Genomic DNA, 22,271 nt, shown 5'->3' on the forward strand with positions numbered 1-22,271 from the left:
TTTCCAGTGTTCCTGAGCCCATGTGGTAAAATCCTTCACAGAATGATGTCGGTTTTTAATGCAGTGCAGCCTGAGAGATCGAAGGTCACGGGCATTCAATGTTGTTTTTTGGCCTTGCTCTTACGTGCACAGATTTCTACATTTCTCCTTTGACATTATAGACTGTAGATGATGAAATCCCTAAATTTCTTGCAATTGTACGTTGAAAAACATTGTTCTTAAACTGAAAGACTATTTACTCATGCAGATGTTCACAAAGTGGTGAACCTCGCCCCATCCTTGTTGTGAACGAGTGAGTCTTTCAGGGATGCGCCTTTTATACCCAATCATGGCACTCACCTGTTTCCAATTAGCCTGTTCACCTGTGGAATGTTCCAAACAAGTTTTTTTTAAGCATTCCTCAAGTTTCCCAGTCTGTTGTTGCCCCTGTCCCAGCTCTTTTGGAATGTAATGCAGGTAGATTCAAAATTCAAAATGAGTGAATATCTGCAAAAAAAACAATAAAGTTTATCAGTTTGAAAATCAAATATCTTGTCTTTGTAGTGTATTCAATTGAATTTAAGCTGAAAAGGATCTGCAAATCATTGAATTCTGTTTTTATTTACGTTTTACACAACGTCCCAACTTCATTGGAATTGGGGTTTGTAAAAAGGTGAGTCCAGAATATGAATATCACATTACTACTGCAGTACATTTGTTCCAGTACTTTATTTCAGTATTTCCATTGTATTTCTTTATTTTGTTCAATTCCACTTCATTTTAAAAGGACAGTGCTGTCTGTGTCACACTACTACATTTATCAGACAGTTAGTGTGACCAGTTACTTTTCAATTATAAAAGAACACACTTCATGATGAGGTTACAAAACCAGAGGTTCCCGGCCCTTTTGTCTTGTGACCTTTCACCATCAAAGTGACATTTACCCTCTGAACTATATATCATAATAATGTCACATAGAGTTGGATAATATGATGTCATGGTATATCAGTCCCAGGGGATATTTTAGAGAAAAAATGCTTTAACTTTTGGTACTTTGCAGATTATACTTCATACTATTCTACCTTACAATAACAGCTTCAAAATAGGGATATACATTTTTTTCAGCTGATGCCAATAATGGACAGTTACCTGCTTCTCATTGCCATTATTGATGAGATAACTGATAATGTCACATTTTTGAAGACAGGGGTTCAAAGAAATCTGTTGTTTACATCTAAAAGTTCATACACCCTCGCTCAGATTGATCAGAACACCATTTAGATCTAGTCATGTCTAGGGAAAATTCTGTCTCCAGGTGACCAACCATTATCCAACAGTCAACAAACCAACGGTGAGAAAAACCACCAGGGAGACATCTGGACATAACTGATAACCTGTGGTTGATGGTATAAATGATATGCAATATTTTCTGTGAAATTAAAAAGCATGTTGGAATAAATTAAAACAGAACCAATTTTAAATGGCTGCTTATTGTTCAACGAGACAAAGAGTGTTTGCCAATTCCTTGGTAGTTTACGGGGGCAGTAGAACAGCTCAGTTCTGAGCTGAGAAATGTATGTTAAAAGTGGTCTGTCGAATCCAACGGTGCATGACAAATGAGACTTCCCTTGTACAGTTTTGTATTCAGCATGTGTTTGCCTGGCAGTCCGCTTCACACAGCTCTCATGCTTGAGGTCTGTTCCTGTTGCAGTGCTTCCACTGGACTGTCTTCACTGACACTCTCCTGCTTTTTGGCTACAACATCTGTTTCCTTCTTCTCACCCTCCATGGTCAGAGCTAACCATGACTCTTTATGCAACCTCTCGCTCCTTTCCACCTCCTGAACACTGGGTGGGGATGTTGCCTGCATGTGGGCTGGCAGATGCTTGAACTCGTTCTCGTTCACATCATAGTCTTTCATCTTTGAGTCCAGGATCCACCAATGTCCAATGAAGCCCACATCTAGCATCCGTTCAGGGAGCTCCCTCCAGGGTACTGACAGGTTGGAGCACTGGGCTTCGTACAGTGTGACATCTGGGTTGTAGTCTGCGCGGTAAACCAGAGACAGAAGACCCAGGCTGATATGCCGGAGCCGGCCCTCATTCTGAAGCTGTACTAGGCTCTGCACGTGGACGTCGGAGGTGGCATTGCGGATCCACGGAGACAGCAGGCATAGCTGGCCAGAATGCTCAAGCAGGGTGGCTTCAAAGGATGACTGATCAGGTTTGGTGTAGAAACAGGCCCAGGCCCCGCCCAGCAGACTCAAATACGCAGAGGCTTTGACCGGCCGCTCCCACGCACCAACAAATATCTCCCGACAAGCCTCTTTGTAGTCAGTAGCCAGGCCGTGAAACCACACACCTGCAGACACAAGACAGGACACTTAGAGGCTGATCACACCTGGTATTAACGTCATCCTTAGTGATCCGATCACAATTGGACAGCACTAAGTCGCCAAGTTCACACCTTGCATGTGTTTTGGTTTTTTACAAAAAGAAATATCTAACATTTGCCAAATTAACATTAAAACATTTTACATTAAATGTTGTTTTGTTTCATAAATTGAGTGTAAATGGTGAGATCAGTGACAGACACAGAAGCATACAGACTGGTACAGACATGCTGCCGAAAAACTGACACTTTTTACAAGGAAACAAACAACATAATGCATTATATTTAATGCCCTAACCCTAACCCATGTACAGGAAGAGGGGGTTGGATCTTGCTGATCATAAATCAATAAGTACTTCTTAAACTTTTAGAACTACTCACTAGTTTCAAAGCATATGGAAGCGAATCTGTACCATAATTCAAATTAAAATGGATTAACAGAAACGCTTTTTTATTTTTTAGCATATAGCTTCATTTTTTGACTCAAATAAAATGAGTAATAAATCATCCAATTTGCATCTTAATTTTTTTTTTTAAGACTACTCATTTTGTCACACAAATAAAAAGGAAACAAGAGGACATTGCATTTTTGTTTTCATGCCTGCCCCCCGCCATAAATGTTCCAAAATTCAATTTGATTTCGCAATCCAGTTTTCGATACCTCGATATCACCTCGATATCTCGATATCACCAACAGGTTCTGTTAAATTGGAAAATGATGTTCAAACATAATTTCAGCCCCCATAATGTCCCATTGTGGCACAATAGAGTGATATTGAGTCAAGGAAGGTCTATGTTTATGGAGGACTGGATGACAAAACAAATTTGGTCAGTTATACACATAATGGAACGAAATGGAAACATACTTAGATGATTTTAATCTTTTGCTCCAATGAGATCTAGAAGAAAGTCTCACAGAATATCCCAGAAGTCTTTCTCCAATCAACATAGAATAATATTTTGAACATACCAACTCTAAATTTACACAAAGTGAAGATAGATGATCTAGACCTCATAAATGAAAAAAGTAACAATAAGTTTTTAAGGCAGTACTTAGTAAACATCTCATTTGCAGGTTGAACAAAAAGCTCACTCACTCTTAAAGATTATAACAAATCTGAAATATCAACTATTCGAACAAAATATTTGAAATTCCCAATTCCCCCGAAGTGTAAAAAAGTTCATTTTAAAACCATAAACAACATTTATCCTTCAAATGAATTTATGAAAAGTAGGTTTAAATTTGTGGTAGAAAACTGTTATATTTGTAAAACGAATCTGGAAACAACAGAGCACCTGTTTTATGAATGCGAGACTGTCCAAAATCTGTGGAAATCTCTCCATGACTTCATATTGTCCGGCTCCAGAAATACTGACACTTGGTCCTTTCAAAATATACTAATAGGAGTAATCCTCGAAGACAAAAAAACTGAGTTCTTACTGAATAATCTCATTATTATTACAAAAATATTACACAAGTGTCAGTATGCCAAATCCCTCCCCTCGTGGCTTGCTCTTGAGAATGAATTCTCCTTGTTACAAAAATGTTTGAAACTAATGAATAATCCCCATGCAAATAAACTGTATACATTTATAGCAGAATTTAACCTTTCCTAAACCCCTTGTATTTAATTAGTATGAATTTACTTGTCTATATGATTTTATTTTTTATTGTTTTACAATTTATTTTATGCCCCTCTCATTTGTTCTTTCATTTTTATATTTGTTTTATGTTTACTTTTGAAATGTGATATACAACACAGTTACAATTTGTCAATTTGGTTTGTCAAAGGAGGTGTGAATTTACTTTAAAGGTAAAATATTGATGTTCTTATAAGAGTATGTCATTTTTTAAGGCTTTATTTAAATAAATAACTTTACATGAACAAAGACTTGCAATCCCAAGCGGCACAGGAGAGTGATGTCAGCGGCCTCTCTTCTTCAGCCCCCAGTCTGACCGACCTTGCTACACATTAAATCAAGATCAATCGACCTAATTTCAGCTTATTATGCTACATCTATACACCAAACCTACAGTAGCCTAGGCTACCTGGGGAACACTGTGTAACATCATGTTATTTAAGAAGTGGAAGAATGGCTTCTGTTGTACTATGACAGGGATGTGCTTTTCACGCAGACTCAAGGAAGAGACTTCACTCACTCGTCTGCTACTCATTCAGAATGTAGCCGGCTGTTTGCGCTATCCTGTTCTGACTCATGGGACGCTCACACCAAAAGCGACTTGAGCGACCACGGCAACCAGCTGCCATTCATTTTCAATGTACGCTGGCGACGAGGAGCGACCGGCGGCATGAGCGACGCGATTTCAGAGACACAACGCGAGTGAAGAAGGTTGACAGACGCTCAACTTTATGCAAATGAGCAGCGGCGCGACCGCGGCGTCAGCCAATTGGGGGCTGCTCTGGATTCCGAAGGCGGAAAAAGGCGGAAAAGGGCGGAAAATCAAATCAAAGAGAGGAAAACAATGGATGAGAAACTTATAATAGCGGTCTCCGGTTTCCCGGAACTATATGACGCCAGCCTGTTTGTCTATAGAGACAACAGAAAAAAAAAATGAGGCTTGGAGGAAGGTTGCAGACGCTGTTGGACTGTCTGGCGAGTTAAGGTTACTGTAGGAAGGCTACATGTAAATAAATGCAAACCAATGGTAGAGATGCACAGATCGATTGGCAACCGATCGCAATCGGCCGATAATGCCCCTATCAGTTTTGATCGGAGTTCTCAAAATAGATCAAAGCAGGCCGATAAGATGACGTTTCAATATAGAGTGCATTGACTGCATGCAGGGTGGGAATTTCACGTTGGCAACGGCGGCCACCCGCACTTTGGCCTTGATGCCGCGTGAAAAAAATCTCATCGTACGGCCACAGTGGCCTTTGTGCCCCTGGCCCGGTCAGCGTAGCGGGCTTGCCTTTAATTGCAGCCTCCTGAGTGCACAGTAGTCACTCACAGTAACTTCAGTGAGTTCGCGGTTCGCCCAGGTGGAGTCTAATCATCACGATGATCTCACGTGAAAGCCTCTCATACAGCAGCAGCGTCTCAAAACAGAAGAACGAAACTTAAAGCACAGCGAGCGAGCACAGCTGGTTTAGACATGATACGTAACTGACTTATGTGGTAGGATTTAGTTTGGTAAAGTTGGAAATATATTCACAGATTCGAACTTACCGGATCAATAACTCATAAGTGAAACCTTGTTAAAACACAAACGACGGGTCTTTTCTACCATAGTGAGGTAGACAACGAGCTACAATCGTATTTTTATCAAAACCAGCGGTCCTCCGGGTCTGTATGGTCAGCCGTCTGTGAGACGAGGGCGCAGGGACCGTCTACAAAGTGCAACACTGAAAAGAGAAACTACAAAAAATATTCAATAACTTCACTATTATTCAGAGTGTAGTGTCACCAAAATCACTCCACACATCAGTAGTCTTCTGCTGGTTATTCTACAATTTTTTGTTTGGAAAAAATGTGCTTTGCCATAATTTTGGGGAACTTCTATTGGGAGAAATATTCAGTAACACTGATATTCAGTGTGGTGTCACAAAAATCACCTCACCCTAACCCTACTTAAAAAAAACTGTTTTCTAATGCAACATTAACTTGATATTGGTATTAAAATTGCCACATTGCCTCAGCCTGCAATAAAACGGTGGTCAATTCATGATACTTTCTCATCTCCTAATTTTTATACTTAATAATACAATGTCAATTTTGTGTAAGAATAATCATTAATTAAATATATGATAGTTACACAAGACAACAATATAGAAGAATTTATGGATTTGACGCTGTGATCGGTGATCGGCAATACCGGGATCAGCAGATACCGCTTTCGGTGATCGGCCCCAAAAATCCTGATCGGGGCATCTCTAACCAAAGGTAACATGCTGTGTCTATATGCAGAGGGAGAGATAGTAATGTTGTGTATGTTTACAGTTGATGATAGGTCGCTTCAGTCGCTGTCAGTCAGCGACGCTAGTGTCACAATACCAAAATTATGACTTCGGTACAAACCCTGCCTAAAATATCTCGATACCAATACTGAAACGATACCACAGCGGAAAACTAAAACATCATCAAAAGTAATGGCATAAATTTTAGATGACAGAGTGTGGAACTTAAAATGATTTATTTCTTTTTATTATATATATATATTTTTGTAAAAGCTGCTGAGCATTATAGTTTCTGTATCCAAGAAGACAAGTGTCTTCTTGTTTTGTTCATTTGTCTTGTTTGCTCTCAGAGATTATTAAATAACCTGATTTTTCATTAAAAGCTCAGTGCCAGTAGTAGAAAAAAATTAACAGCACATTAACTACAATTTTATTCGGCATAAAAATAATGAACATAAATGACATTAACTAAGTCTGGCAATTCATAAAATAAGACAATACTTTGTCCCACAAAGGGGAAATTTGCAATTTGCATTTCATATTGATAAAGTTCAAACCCGGATCATTAGCCTGCAAACTACATTAGTGCACTAAAGTACAACACAAATGACCCAGACCTGGTGGAGGTCTGTACTCTAATCAGACCATTTTGTAATTATATAAATTACAATATATATTATTTATTATTGACAAAATGTACATGCTATGATTATATTACTAGTACTGACTGACTTAAAATAGATAATTAAGTGGTGTTGTTGATCAGCATACTTGTGAACACCAGCGCATGTTATGGTAAGGTTCATGTTACCAGTGTGAACGTTGCGTTTGCATACAGAGATGTGTGGAACCACATTGGACTGTTAAACAGTTAGCTTTACCCCCGACTGCCTCGTGCAGCTCTGATGGTGAAAATAATTTGCTTGTCACAAAAAAAAAAACCTTGCTTGACTTACATCTATAGGATATTTAACGTTATGTTATCTATCGCTAACCTGCAGCTCTTTGAACTCTTTAAACAAGTCCGCATGCCTGTCAGCTGAAAGTGGCATGAGTGCTCCTGCCAACCGTCCTAGGCTTGTTGAAAAAGCAGATGCACGGAGCAAAATATTGAAAAATCTCGCTTACGTTGCCGACAGTAAGGGCAAGCCCACGGACACCGCAAAGCCCATCTGTAAACGATGCTGTAAATCCATAATGACCAAGAGAGCCAACACGTCTGTCACCGTGAAACCACGCCCACTCTGGCTGCAGGCAGTGAGGAAGCAGAGAGAAGCTGCACACAGACACGCTGCCCCACTGTCGCACAAAGTTCATAAAGTACCGATACTAATAAAACGTGAGAAAGTATTGTTTTTAACGGTTGGGTACCGCGGTACCTTTCTAGTATCGTTTTACTGTGCAACACTAAGCGACGCGATGTGAGCGATCAGAACGGCCACAGGCGATTTTATCGCTTTTGGTGTGAACGAGCTACTAGCTACGAGTGTTTCCCGCATCGGCTTGCGGGCTACTCGTAGCTCGTGAGCCTCGATGCCGGAAACACAGCCAACTCATAGCTCGTGAGCCGCCATGCCGGAAAACACAGCCGACACGTAGCTCGTGAGCCGCGATGCAGGAAACACAGCCGACACGTAGCTCGTGAGCCGCGATGCAGGAAACACAGCCGACTCGTAGCTCACGTGCCTCGATGCCGGTAGCTAGTAGCAAGCTCATAGCTAGTAGCTCGTAGCAAGCCCAGGGCTAGTGGGCTACGAGCTTGCTATGTATACGGCTCTGCGTGACGCCATTTATCATTTTAGATTTGATTATAGGAGGACTCAAGAGATTCGAGTCAATGATACTAGAGATTCGCGACTCACAGGTTATTTTAATGACCCAGGTTAAAGATTTGAATGAGTCACGATTCATACACCTGTAGGGCTCTATCTTGCACTAAGCGCAATTGACTTTGTACACTGGCGCTTGTAATAATTCCTATTTTGCATTCGACGCACATTGGAATTTTCCCTCCACAGACGCACATCCGTAAATTAGGGAATGAATTTGCGCTCCCGGGGGCAGTTCAGCAAAAAGAAGAGGCGTGTTCCGGCGCAAACGTTCACTGGTGCTATTTTGCTGTTTCAGAAAACAATTCCGCAACAGACCAGGAAAAACCTAGTCTAAAGTCAGTGGCGCTTATTCAGATGCTATTTTAAGGGCGCATGCTTGGCCATAATGTAGCGTGTGCTCAACGTGCATACACTTTGCTTCTCTCATCTACAAGGAAGCAGTTCCCATTTTTGCAAACCATACAAAAAAAAGTTTAAAAGATTTAAACAGAAGAACTAATTCTTTTTCCCTGTGATAGACACGTGATGCGCCCACCGTAGCCGTGAGTGTCCGGGAGTTGCTCTAGTGGAGTGGGTGGACGGAGATGGAGCTGGGGGAGGAGGAGGAAGGGGCACAACAGGAGCAGGTGGTGCGTTTGGAGACTTGAGGCGATGCGCCTGAGAGGCCGCGGCAACATCGCCACCCAGTCAAGACGGGCATTAATACCTTGCCGCATCCTGGACAGTGTGGTCCGGTCTGACAATGCTGCCACGGCGTGTAGTGGGTCTGGATCCTCTGCACCTCGATGTTTGCGCTGCTCCCTCCTTCAGCTGGCCTGCGCGCACTGCTCCCGAGGCCCGGTGCGATGTCCTGGGGATACCAGCCGTAGAAACAATTGTGGCAATTTCCTCCCACGCCCGTTTAACCAAAGCTAATTTGGATGGGTTTCTCCCATCCCCATACAATGCCACTTCTCAGTCTTTTACGGCCCTGACGAGAACGTCGGTCTCCTCGGCTGTGAACCGTTCCTGGCGTGCGCCTGGCAAATTCGCCATTATAATAGCAATCCGCCATGGAACAAGCGCACCTGCTTTTAAAGGGAATGTGAGATGACACTCTGATTGGTTTATTGCACGTTACGCCCAAACCACACATCATTTAGAGTCATTTATCCCGCCGGCATAATAGCAACAGCGCCTGAGATCCGCCCACAAAACTACTTGCGTTTTGCGTTTGATACTTGCGTTTCAGATCGTTAAGATAGAGCCCCTAGTCTCACAGTCAGACACATGAAACATATGGTACTTTTACAGTCATTATTCCTGGTAATAAACTAAAGGTATCAGTGTTGGACCGTACGTCGGCGTCGCCCCCATATTGGATGTGGCAGCTCAGCCCCGTGAACTTATACAAGTCAATGGAGGGAACTTTATAAAGCTCCTTCTACAAAGTGCTGTAAGTTAATGTCTCTCATTTTCACATTCACACACGTACGGATATATTCAGGAAACACAGAGGAACCAAAAACGTCTGTAACTTCTCTGATGATTATAAACGTTAAGTACTCCGTATTTGTTCAGTATAAAAGTCGGCACCAAACCGCAGGATGTATTTTTATAATGTATTTATGAGTGTTTACAGTTGCCAACGTATGCAACGCTGTTACTGTGATGACACATGATAGTTAAATATTTAATCTGTGTCTATAATAACCACATTGTGACATCGTGTCATGGTAGATTACCCCGCCGTAGCCTACTAGCCTACTGTTTCTTCTACACAGCACCGTCCTGTAAATGATAATATCCGGTCTCAGAATATTTGAAAAAACAGGCATTTTGTCCTCCGTTTCTGTTTTCTAGTGATTTTATTTTTTGTTATAATGGAGCGGCTAAGTGCTTATTTTAGTCAGAAGAGACATTTGAAATTTCAAGATGGCGGCCATTTTTCAAGATGACCGACACCTTAGCGGATCAGTTAAGTGATATAATGGTTTATTTGGTGATACAATCATGAAAATTGGCATGAGCAGTCTCTGTGGGTCACTTGACAATAAGCCACACACAGCCACTTGAAATTTCAAGATGGCAGCAATTTTTCAAGATGGCCAACACCTTAGTGCAGCAGTTTGGCTTAAGAAATCATTTTGTTGGTGATACAAGCACGAAAATTGCCATGAGCCAATATAGTCATTGTGACAAAGGGGGAAGATGCTGTAAGCAACCAAGCCGCTAACTTGGATGCAGTTGGATCCCCGTGTAGTCATGAAGAGGCAGACGTGTATTTTCCTTCATGCATTTGAAAACATGTGGCAGTGTTTGTTGGTGGGGTGGTATCCGGGGGGGGGGGTCTGGCTGAAAATGTTTTACATAGAAAATTTACATTCAGCAACTCCTCAAATCTCAAGGTAATGGATAGAACAATTCAATTGAAACACAACAGAACAACATTAACAAAACAGAAACACTCAAACACTTCTTTGAAGGGCTGGGCTGTGCAGTGCAGGGCTGAGCTGGACGGGACAGGTTAGGTAGGGGCTGGGATTTTTTGTGAGTCCATCAGATCCTACAGAACATTCCTGAATTAAAAAAAAAAAAAAAAAAAAAAATTATATATATATATATATATATATATATATATATATATATATATATATATATATATATATATATATATATATATATTTTTTTTTTTTTTTTTGTAAGCACGAAGTTGGGTGTGAACAGTGACATACAACATATGCATCGGAAGAAATGTGGCGACACATGATAGATTTACTTAATTATAGACCCGTGGCCCATATTCTCGCCTCAGTCAAACACACGCCGATGTTAAATCCCCGCTATTAAAGGAAGCGTGCGGTAGAGTGCCTCGCCCCCTCCATTAGCTGCCTCAAGCAACAGATAGCTAACAGGAAGCAGGTCGAATTTGTCTTCAAAGTAAGAGCTTTATATTGCTCCTCACTGAAGTTTAGAATGGGGTTCTTAGCGGGGGGCTTTTAATTTGAAAGTTGCGACCGTAAGTAGCTTGCCACTACAACAACAAGCTGACAGCTACAGAGACCGAGGAGACGCCAGCATCTCCCGGATCTCAGCGGCTTTCCAGTTGCTCATCTTGACGTCCGCGGATGAAGTGATGAACTGCAATGTCTATCCTATCCATCTTCACCGTAACATAACACCAGAGCACTACTGTTTACCCCCACTACTCCTGGCCGTCGCACCATGCCTGTTTAGAAGCGCAACATTGAAAAGGGTCCGGTCTGAAACAGTGTCCCACGGCACAGCGTTTCGAACGTTGCGTAATCAAATACAGCGGTATATTAAAAATTCATATCATAACGAAAATATACACCGGTATTCGGTCTGAACCGGTATACCGCCCAGCACTACTTAAACACAAATTAGTTTCCACATCTTAACATGATATCTAGTCATACCGACATCAGGCTACAGCCTCCACAAATACCATATGCTCTAATTAGCGATGCTAGGCTACGTTAAATTGGCTAGCATCAATGTTTACGTTCAATGTGTCGGTGACGCTTGGTTCGCTGATGTTAACAGCTGGATGCTTCCAGTTCAGATGTTGAATCATTGTTGAGGTGCTGTTGTGGTATGCCAGTTCTGCTTTGCAGTTGACACATTGCACGTTGTTATCTTCTTTTTTAAGTGGGAAATGGTCTCTAACGTTGGACATTCTCTGACAGGTTCTCATTTCTGAACATGGTGTGTGTCCTCAATAACAGTCCGTGTGAAAAAATGATCCAGGGCTTGAAGCAGGAAAAAATCCTGTGCCTGAAAATGTTTTATGCATTGGGAGTGCTGCAGGCTAAACTGTGCAAGGGAGGGCGGTGCAATTTGGAGGGTTGGTCCAGACTCCTGCGAATATCTCAGACACAAAAAACTACAGCAGGGGGCACATTAACCTAGGCCAACATGTTTTTGCCTTTAATTCCCACACCGTATGTCGCACATTCAAAAACCTTGTATCCCCAGATTCCCTGAATGAAGCTGAATCACTTTGCGATTGGCCACGCCCACTTCCGCCTAGAATTTTGGCCACTAGGGGGCGCTAAAAAGATGGGAAGTTTATATCTCTTGAACAGCTACACCGATTTTTACCAAATTTGGTCGGTATGACGTAGGGCCAATCCTGAGGCCATATCTTGAAGGTGGTCATTATTGGTCAATGTGAGTGTGGCTTTGTACAACAAATCCAAATCGGCACACATTCAGCCTTTTGCACTTCCAGTGCACTTCCCATTACAGCGAATACCACAGCTCAGACGTGCCTGTGTCTTCACTTTTGCCCCGAGCCCGAGCCCGTCCGGGGGAAGAAAAATAAATTTGCAATCTAAATGAATTAATCTGGTGCACTTAGAGTATCAATCACGTATCACATCAAGAAGTTGTAATAATAATAATAACAATTTCAAAGTTTTTAATAATGAAATATGAGCATCTGAAAAACTAACATTCTTGCATTGACATTTTGGCAAATTTGCCCATTGCCATAATCCCTATAGTATAGAAATTATGGCAATGGCAATTATGGCATTTTGCCAAAATGTTGAACTATCCTTTTAACATGAGATAGATCAGCTCCCGATAGTTCCAAACTAGGCTGCCGCTGTCATGTTCTTCTATGGGATGGACAGTAGTGAGCTTGCTTTTGAAAGGTAAAATATTAAAAATAAACCATACAAAGGTATATTTACAACTGTTACTGAATTACTGTATATACATCAATGTCAGCTCTCCAACAAAAGGAATTTTTTTTGCTTCAAGGTTTTATTTGTCACTCCAAATTGAAGATTAGCCTACCCTACAGTAAAAATGGCATACATAAAATAAAAAGAGTAAAGCAATAGGCCTATATTAAGCAGCAATTTAAGCATCAAAGATGTTCAATTAAACCCACATAGTTTGAAACAACGTTCAAAACACACACAGCCAGTATCACTAAGCATAAAGTCCGCTAGCTTAATGCTAATGTATAATGTAAAACCTCATAGACGGGCTAACAGAAATTAGCATAGCTATCGCCAGTTTGCGGCAATCGACAGCGATAGCAGTAAAGCTGCTAAAAGCCGTTTTAATTCTGGCTTTAGCGCTGTTAACACGTCACAGTTTTAATATTTTTTCATGCGAGAAAGTCATAGTTTAATCCAGTGCAGAGTCTGTGGGAGCCGCGACCGGGGACCAGGGCAACGGCTGTCACAGCGGCAGCAGCGCCGGTCTACTGATCTGATCGCCCGGGGCCAACCTCCGGCGTCATCCCGGGGGAGAAAACAAGCCAAGTAACTTATCCGCACGCTTTTAGAGGTTTACCGCTGGCTGGTTAAGTTCTTTTTAGGAGATTAATGCTGGTCTCATTGATGAAATCTAACAACTGTGGCAGTCGCATTAGTTTGTCTGAATGAAAAGTGTGCAGGGCTGCCTCTGGGCTAATGTTACATCAATCGCTCTGGCTGCGTTGTCTGAGGTGCCTGAAAACTTAAGGCCCGCCCTACTCTGCTCTGATTAGCTAGAAGTCCTTGCTTACCTTGAGTACCATTGGTAGTTGGAACTATCACTTTAAACGACTGGTTACAGTCTGTTTTTGTTGCTGTGGCAACATGATTAAAAAAAAAAACAAAAAAAAAAACACTTCACCAAAATATTGCTACGCCGGATTTCCGGCACCGTGCCAGAGGTCTTCAAGCCCTGATGATCCCTGAGCTAGACAGGCCACATAACGCGGGTGATAGGAACTAAATGAAGCCTTGAGGCAGAGATTTTGCTTCGACTATTTTTTGTAATCGAATTATTCTGCCCCTATCAGCAATCTACAGGTGTATGACCTAGGCGTGTCTGACCACAAGGTCATCTCCATGGAGTTACCATTTCCATCCCTCCATATTAAGAAAAATCACCAACTTCGCTTTAGGAACCTGAAAAACATCAACCAAGAAAATTTGACTGTGGACCTCCAGTGCCTTCTTTCTGCTCAGCTTTCATCAGCCAGTGATTCTATGGATTTCTATAATAAAACCCTGGGTAACATCCTGGATCTCCATGCACCCGTTAGGATCAGAACAGTCAGCTTCTTCCGTTCAACACCCTGGTTCCCAAACTGCGGAAAATGAAGACAGCTGGGCGTGCTTTGGAGCGGCGTTGCAAAGTCTTGGAACTCACTGTGCATAAACAAGCCTATCGGGAACATCAAAGGGCCTACTCAAAATCCCTCAGAGAAGCACAATCAAAATTTTACTCCAACATAATAAAAGAGAATACTGGAAACTCTAAGCAGCTATTCTCCACCATTAATCATCTCCTCAAGCCACAAACAGCCCCGCACTACAGAAGAACACTGCAACAATTTCATGGCCTTTTTCAGCTCCAAAATTGACTCCATCCATGCCATCCTATCTGGCTGTCTCTCCACTCTACCTATCCGGACTGTCGACCCACAGTCTGCGATCTCCCAGCCTCTCCACTGCTTCCCTGAAGACTCACAGCAAGAGGTTGAGGACATCATCAGGAGGATGAAACCCTCTACTTGTGTCCTCGACCCCTTTCCTACAGCCCTGGTGAAAACAAACATCTCTATCATAAGTCCTCTGATCACCACAGTGATAGACAACTCCATCCAAGCTGGCCATGTTCCACCTGCCCTAAAAACTGCCATAATCAGACCAATCCTTAAAAAACTCTCCTTGGACCCTGAAATCCTTGCCAACTACAGGCCCATTTCCAACCTTCCATTTCTCTCCAAGGTACTAGAAAAAGCTGTTTCTGCCCGCCTACAGGATCACCTGAAACACAACAACCTTTTCGAAAGGTTTCAGTCTGGTTTCCGCTCTGCCCACAGCACTGAAACAGCTCTGATGAGGGTCACAAATGACTTGCTGATGACGGCTGATGCTGGCTCACCCTCTCTCCTCATCCTCCTCGAGTTGTCTGCAGCATTCGACACTGTCGACCACTGTATACTTCTCAACCGGCTACATCACACCATCGGACTCACTGACACCGCTCTCGACTGGTTCCACTTGTATCTCACCGACAGGACAGAGTACGTCTCCATTGGAGGTGCAAGATCAGGGACACACACTGTCACATGTGGGGTCCCTCAAGGGTCAGTCCTTGGCCCCACCCTCTTCACACTCTACATGCTCCCCCTTGGTCAGATCATCAGTTGCTTTGGAGTCTCATTTCGCTGTTATGCAGATGACACACAACTGTACATTAAAATGGACTCAAGCCCCTCTGCAACTTTGCTTCCACCATCACCACTATCTCTTATCACCACCTGTCTGGAGGAGATAAAGGCGTGGATGAAGCACAACTTCCTGCAGTTAAACAGCTCCAAAACAGAAGTTATACTTGTTGGCACCCCTCACCAGATCCAGTCATCCTCCATAACCAGCATCACTTTTTACGGGCAGGTCATTCCCCTCTCCACATCCGTCACTAACCTTGGTGTCATATTTGACCCTCACCTCACCTTTGAGGCTCACATCAAACGTCTCTGCAAAAACTCCTTCCATCACCTCAGAAATATTGCCAAACTCCGACCCTCACTCTCCTTTCCTGACGCCAAAAAGCTCATCCATGCCTTTGTCTCCTCCAGGCTGGATTACTGCAATGCACTACTGACTGGAACTACAGATGCACCGATCGATGGGCAACCGATCGCAATCCGCCGATAATGCCCCTATCGGTTTTGATCGGAGTTCTCAAAATAGATCACATCAGGCCGATCAGATGACGTTTAAGTATAAAGACAGTGCATTAACTGCATGCAGGGAGGGAATTTCATGGCCGCCGTTGCCCCGCACTTTGGCCTTGATGCCCCGTGAAAAAAAAACTCATCATACGGCCACAGTGGCCTCTGTGCCCCTGGCCCGGTCAGCGTAGCGAGCTTGCCTTTAATTACAGCCACCTGAGTGCACAGTAGTCACTCACAGTAACTTCAGTGAGTCCGCGGTTCGCGCAGGTGGAGTCTCATCATCACGATGATCTCACGTGAAAGCCTCTCAAACAGCAGCAGCGTCTCAAAACAGAAGAACGAAACTTACAGCACAGGTGCGAAAGTGAGCGCAGCCAGTTTTGACATGATACGTAACTGACTTATGTGGTAGGATTTAGTCCGGTAAAGTTGGAAATATATTCAAAGATTCAAACTTCCCGGATCAATAACTCATAAGTGAAACCTTGTTAAAACACAAACGACGGCTCTTTTCTACCTGGTAAAGGTAGACAACGAGCTACAACCGTATGTTAATCAAAACGAGCGTCTGGACATTAACTCTGGTCTGTATGATCAGCCGTCTGTGAGACGAGGGCGCAGGGACCGTCTAAAAAGTGTAACACCGAAAAGAGAAACTACAAAAAATTAATTAATAACTTCGCTATTATTCAGAGTGTAGTGTCACCAAAATCACTCCACACATCAGTGGTTTCCTGCTGGTTATTCTACAATTTTTTGTTTGGAAAAAATGTGTTCTGCCATAATTTTGGGGAATTTCTATTGGGAGAAATATTCAATAACACTAATATTCAGTGAGGTGTCACAAAACCCACCTCACCCTAACCCTACTTAACAAAAACTACTTTCAAATGTAACTTTAACTTGATTTTGGTATAAAAAAATGTTTTAATACACAATCCATGTCTTATTATAAATTAGGATGTTATGGTATCAGTCTGAAAGGTAAATCAACACATTTTACCCAGTGGCCTTTGTGCCCTGTCATGTGGCCTTGGTGCCCCTGAAAAAAAACTGAAGGCCAAATGGACTTGCCCCTAAAATGACAAAATTCCCACCCTTACTGCATGCATTCCCACTAGTAAGCTACAGTTACTCTATGTAAGCTGAGTCCAAGTTGTCTCTAAGAGAGTCTCTAGAGTGTGAAATATTGCACATTGCCTCAGCCTGCAATAAAACGGTGGTCAATTCATGATACTTTCTCATCTCCTAATTTTTATACTTAATAATACAATGTCAATGTTGTGTAAGAAGAATCAATAATTAAATATATGAAAGTTATACAAGACAATAATATAGAAGAATTTATGGATTTGAAGCTGTGATCAGTGATCGGCAGATACTGCTTTCGGTGATTGGTGATCGGCCCCAAAAATCCTGATCGGTGCATCTCTAATTGGAACCCACAGCAAGAGCATCCAAAGGCTCCAGTATGTGCAAAACAGCGCTGCTAGGATCCTGATGAGAGTGCGAAAGTATGAACACATCACACCCATCCTCCATTCAATTCATTGGCTTCCCATCTCCGCCAGGATTGATTACAAGGTCTCCCTCCTCACTCACCATGGAAACGCCCCCTCCTATCTTAAAGAACTGCTAACCACACAAACCTCATCTTGATCTTATTTTTTGTTTCCCCACCCCTTTGTATTTATTTGACAAATTCAATGGCTGTTAGTTAAAAAAATAAAAATAACTTTAAAAAAAAAACGACTGTGCCTGTTACCTTGTCGTGGTAAGGGAGCTTGTGTACCTAAGTGAACCCTGAAAGAGCAATGTCGGTGGGAGGCAACTCCTGACAGGTTTTACCAAACTGGACAGGTCGTGGGCGAGGAGTCAGACAAAACACAGTCAAACAACCTCTCTTGATAGAGCCTTTTGAGGAACCCAATACATTTCTATGAGAAAGATCTATGTGGCGGGCGGCAGTCATCCTGAAAAATGGCCGGCATCTTGATATTTCAAGTTGATGTGGGTGGTTTCTTGTCAAATGACCCTTTGAGACGGCTCATGGCAAATTTCATGCTCGTATCACCAACTAAATGATTTCTTAAATCAAACCGCTCTACTAAATTGTCGGCCATCTTGAAAACTGGCCGCCATCTTGAAATTTCAAGTAGCTGTGGGTGGCTTATCCTCAAGTGACCCACAGACACTGCTCATGCCAATTTTCATGCTTGTATCGCCAAATAAACCATTATATCACTTAACTGATCCACTAAGGTGTCGGCCATTTTGAGAAATGGCCGCCATCTTGAAATATCAAATGTCTCAGACAATTCTCTTGTCAAGTGACCCATGGAGACTGCTCATGCCAATTTTCACGCTTGTATCACAAATTGAAAGATTGTAGCACTTATCCGCTCCACTATTATATGAAATAGAAAATGAAAATCTTAACATTTTTTAAATTTCGCTCATCCCTTTTTGACCATCAAAAAGAAAAACGCCTTGTATTTCAATTTTATTTTTTGTATTTTAAAACAAAAATCATATAACCAAAACATCCACAGACCAAAAGGGTCCGTGTAAAGTCGGAAATAAGAGCCACGTAGTTCGCCGACATAATCACCAGGGGCCTCATTTATAAACGGTGTGCGTAGAGAGTTGCGTACGCCTTCTTCTGTGCGTACGCAACTCTCTACGCACACCGTGGGATTTATAAAAAGAGAACTTGATGGGAAAATGTGCGGTCCTCCACGCAAACTCTGACCCATGCGTACGCACATAACTGGGGTAAGGAGAAACTGTGAAACAGATAGCCTACTGATCGTGTAAAATAAATAGTAATATTACCTCTCATATATCAACAGCTTATTTGCAAGAAATGCATTAAAAAAAAAACTATTTCTACAATGAATAAACAAACATACTCCCTGGAGTGCACATGGGAAACATATGATTTAGGACAAAAGTAAGACAACAGTAGAGCAAATTACGTTTACACTGATATGAATGCAGTTTAATATATTAATATCCTATACCATATAGCACATTTCGTTTCATCTCCGTTTTCAATGCATAACGCATAAAACACTTTGTAACAGTGTTTTGTTGCCATACAGATAAAGACTATAATTATCTTATATTGTTAGTCTGAAGGACTGTTAGTCAGTCAGGGTAATTCTCACACGTGAAGCAGATATTACCTAATAGATGGGTAAATAAAGGCATGTATTTACAATGCGTTATGGCGCACAATGGCTGCTTTGGCACTGTTGGAAGATGTGGCAAACGGAAGGATACGGAGGGAGCGGAACTTCAGTGACCAGCAAGATCCACTGGCCAACAGTGACGAGTGGCTGATAAGCCGTTTCCGACTCCCACGAGCTGTCCTCTTGGATCTATGTGCGGTATTGAGCCCAGCGTTAGAGAGGAGGACCCGCAGAAACCACGCCGTGCCGGTCCCGCTTCAAGTGCTCACAACACTCGGGTTTCAACCGGCACATTCAAGAGGGAATTGACAAGTCAGGGATATCCCAGCCAACCTTTAGCCGTGTTAGGCCAGACGTGTTATGGGGTATAATTTAGGGGTGGGTAAAAATATCGATTCATCAATGCATTGCAATATATTTTTTCCCAATTCAATATCGATCCATAAAATCCTCTGAATCGATTTGGGCAAGCGACCACCTGCTGTCCCTCGCCGGACCTCTCGGTCCCCGCCTCCAGCAGCTGGAAGCGTTTTGCCCGCGACCTCGCTAGAGGGTCGGAGGGTGATGCGCCGCGGAAACAGCGGCGTAACTGCGGAGGCGGGTAGCCGATGTCTGACGCACCGCTATTTCAGAGACTGTAAACTCCGAGCGCAGCCGATCTCACCCTGGCTGCTGCACCGTGCGCCCGCGAGTAGCACTCTCCTCCGGGGAGAGAGGGGGGATCAGTGTCAACGTTTACCCCTCACGTCTAGCCGGAGGGCGGAGGGACTGCGGTCATGTCTGTTTACGTCAGACAAAAGTGTACCATGCAGTCCCAGAAACAATGGCACTTTCTCAGCTTAACTATGGCTGCACTATTTTATAACTAAACACATCGAGTACCTTTGTTTACATTTCAATTTGTTTACATTTCAATTCGAACTAGAACTTCCTAGAGGAAAGTTTTATGATTTAAGATGACTTTTTTTAATTAAAAAATCATCAACAGGTACTCTAATTATTTGTTTATAACTACTTATTACTGAATCGATATCGAAGCATTTAAGTCAATATTGAATCCAATCGATATTGAATCGAATTGCGACCTAAAGAATCGAAATCGAATCGTGAGGTTCTTAACAATACCCAGCCCTAGTATAATTGGTTTGTCGCAGCAGTACATAAAGTTTCCTTATACAGTGGGTGAACAGGCAAATAAAAATGCACAATTTCCAGCCATGTCCAGTTTCCCAAATGTAATCGGTACCACTAACTGCACTCAAGTTGCTATAAGAGCACCGAGTGAGAATGAATTGGGCCAACACCGGTGTCCCCCTCCACCTCCGTCACAACGTCACTCAGGAGGGATTCCCTGATGATCCCCGCCAGTTTTTCACACTCCGACTTTCTGAGGCAACAGCATTTACATTGTCTGCCACATGCTGCCACTCTAGAGCCGTTTTGGCATTGGTGACCCGACCCAACACTGTGTCCACCTAATGATACAGCCTTCCTCTTCTCCACCTCCCCGACAAGAACTTCCACCTCACACTGGGTGGAACTGCGCTTCTTCACCTTTCTCTCTGCTTTCGGCATGCTGTCAGTCATGAATGAATATTAATTAGGGGAGTTTCTCTGAATATTTATAGGCATTTAGAGTGGATTGATTTGAGTGTGATTTATGAAGGGAAATCGGCGTAGGACGTGCGTGCGCACTATTTAATCCATCTGTTTCCTCGGAAGCCTATGGGGGCTGCCATGACAGATAACTACTTCCGCCGGTGGTTGTCTGTTTCCGGTTGCCTTGCAACTGCATGACTGACCGCTGCCGCTAAGCTAGCCCTAAACAACTAGCGTTAGGTCATAAGTGCTAAATTGTTTTTAAAATGAGCTCAGGTACAACATGTGCCGTTGTTGTACTTTCCCCATTTTGTTACTGTGCAGGTAGTTGTATGCTTCTGTGCTTTTGTAACTGCGTAATTCTCCGCCGTCAACACCTTCAGAAAATATAAGATATAATATATAAGATAAGATAAGATATAAGACGTTAGCTACATGTCGATGTAGCTAACGTCGGGCTAATGCTTCATGTCATCTGCCCACTCCGTGAGAACTGACGGGTGAGGCACTGTGAGAACTGTCCTAACGACTTATTAAAACGTCTGTACTGTGTATCCACCTCCGATTTTTATCCATTCTGTCGCCTTCTTTGTGTTAAAAGCCGGTTTTAAGTGCGAGCATGACAGCTACATTAGCGTAAACACCGAGGTCAGCCAGTTCAACCGGAAGAGCATAACCTAATACCGCTATGAACCATGGGTAAACTCACGAAGTTAGGAATAAGCTGGATAAATCAGGATATTTTTGTGCGTACGCACTTTCGGCGTTTCGTGCGTACGCAACCTTTTGACGTCAATCCTACGCACAGTTTTATAAATGAGGCCCCAGGTTTGTGACAAGATCTCACGATATTAAAACGTGATGATATATCTCAGAGGTAAAAAAAAAAAAAAAAAAAAAAAAAAACACTGAAAGGCCAGTCAACACTGATAAATGCCTTTGCATTTTTGCACCCGCCATTTAAACACCGTTTGCAGCGAGTGGTCATGTTTATACTGAGACGGAAATACCGATGTCCAACATGCAATTGAATGCAGCATCAAGTGGGTATAAGCATAGACGTTCTACTATAAGTGTGTTTACAGAAGTAGGTATTTCGGCAATTCCAATAAATGACAACATGTCTCTCATGTGTCCCTTTTACAAACACCATATTACCAGTGAACTGAAGTGAACTTGGCAGGATGATAAACCAAAGTTTACCTACATGTGTCAAACCGAGCTAGTGCGGTCCCTGCAGCCTTAACTGTTACACTAAATAGCTGCCCTAAATGAGTCGTGTACTCTGTGTCTCACCAGCTTTACTGTTCTTCAGTCTTTCCCACCGGCTGCCTGTGTCTGCCGCCGCACAGAACATCCTCCTCACTACACGTAACGAAGCCATTTTAACAGATTTCATCCACTGCCACGGTCACCTTCACCTTCAGGCCGAAGAACCATCCTGCTTGTCAGACTAGACAGCTCACATGGAGCCAAAATGGAGCCCAAGAGGTGAATCGCTTTTAATCTTCCGACAGAAGGCGGTACTTCGCAAACGTTCCGCTTGCTGTCACTTGAATATGAAAGTCCATGTTTACCATGGAATTTTGATGTGAAGTGGAAATGCGTAAAATGTGCGGCGTTATTTTAAATGACACATATACGAGTTTTATTTTTATCAAAA

General features: G+C 42.6%; 1 protein-coding gene across 1 annotated transcript; it reads right to left on the bottom strand.

Annotated features, from left to right (window-relative positions):
• Window positions 1–689: 689 nt before the first annotated feature.
• timm29 (translocase of inner mitochondrial membrane 29) lies at window positions 690–22,139 on the bottom strand. Its single transcript, XM_030407798.1, has 2 exons — window positions 21,905–22,139; window positions 690–2,340 (listed from the first exon to the last, which is right to left on the bottom strand). The coding sequence occupies exons 1-2, from the start codon at window positions 22,005–22,007 to the stop codon at window positions 1,652–1,654; spliced, it is 792 nt and encodes a 263-aa protein (XP_030263658.1). The 5' UTR covers window positions 22,008–22,139; the 3' UTR covers window positions 690–1,651.
• Between the last annotated feature and the right edge of the window lie 132 nt (window positions 22,140–22,271).

This window comes from Sparus aurata, chromosome 23 (assembly GCF_900880675.1).
Source record: "Sparus aurata chromosome 23, fSpaAur1.1, whole genome shotgun sequence".
NCBI lineage: Eukaryota > Metazoa > Chordata > Actinopteri > Spariformes > Sparidae > Sparus > Sparus aurata.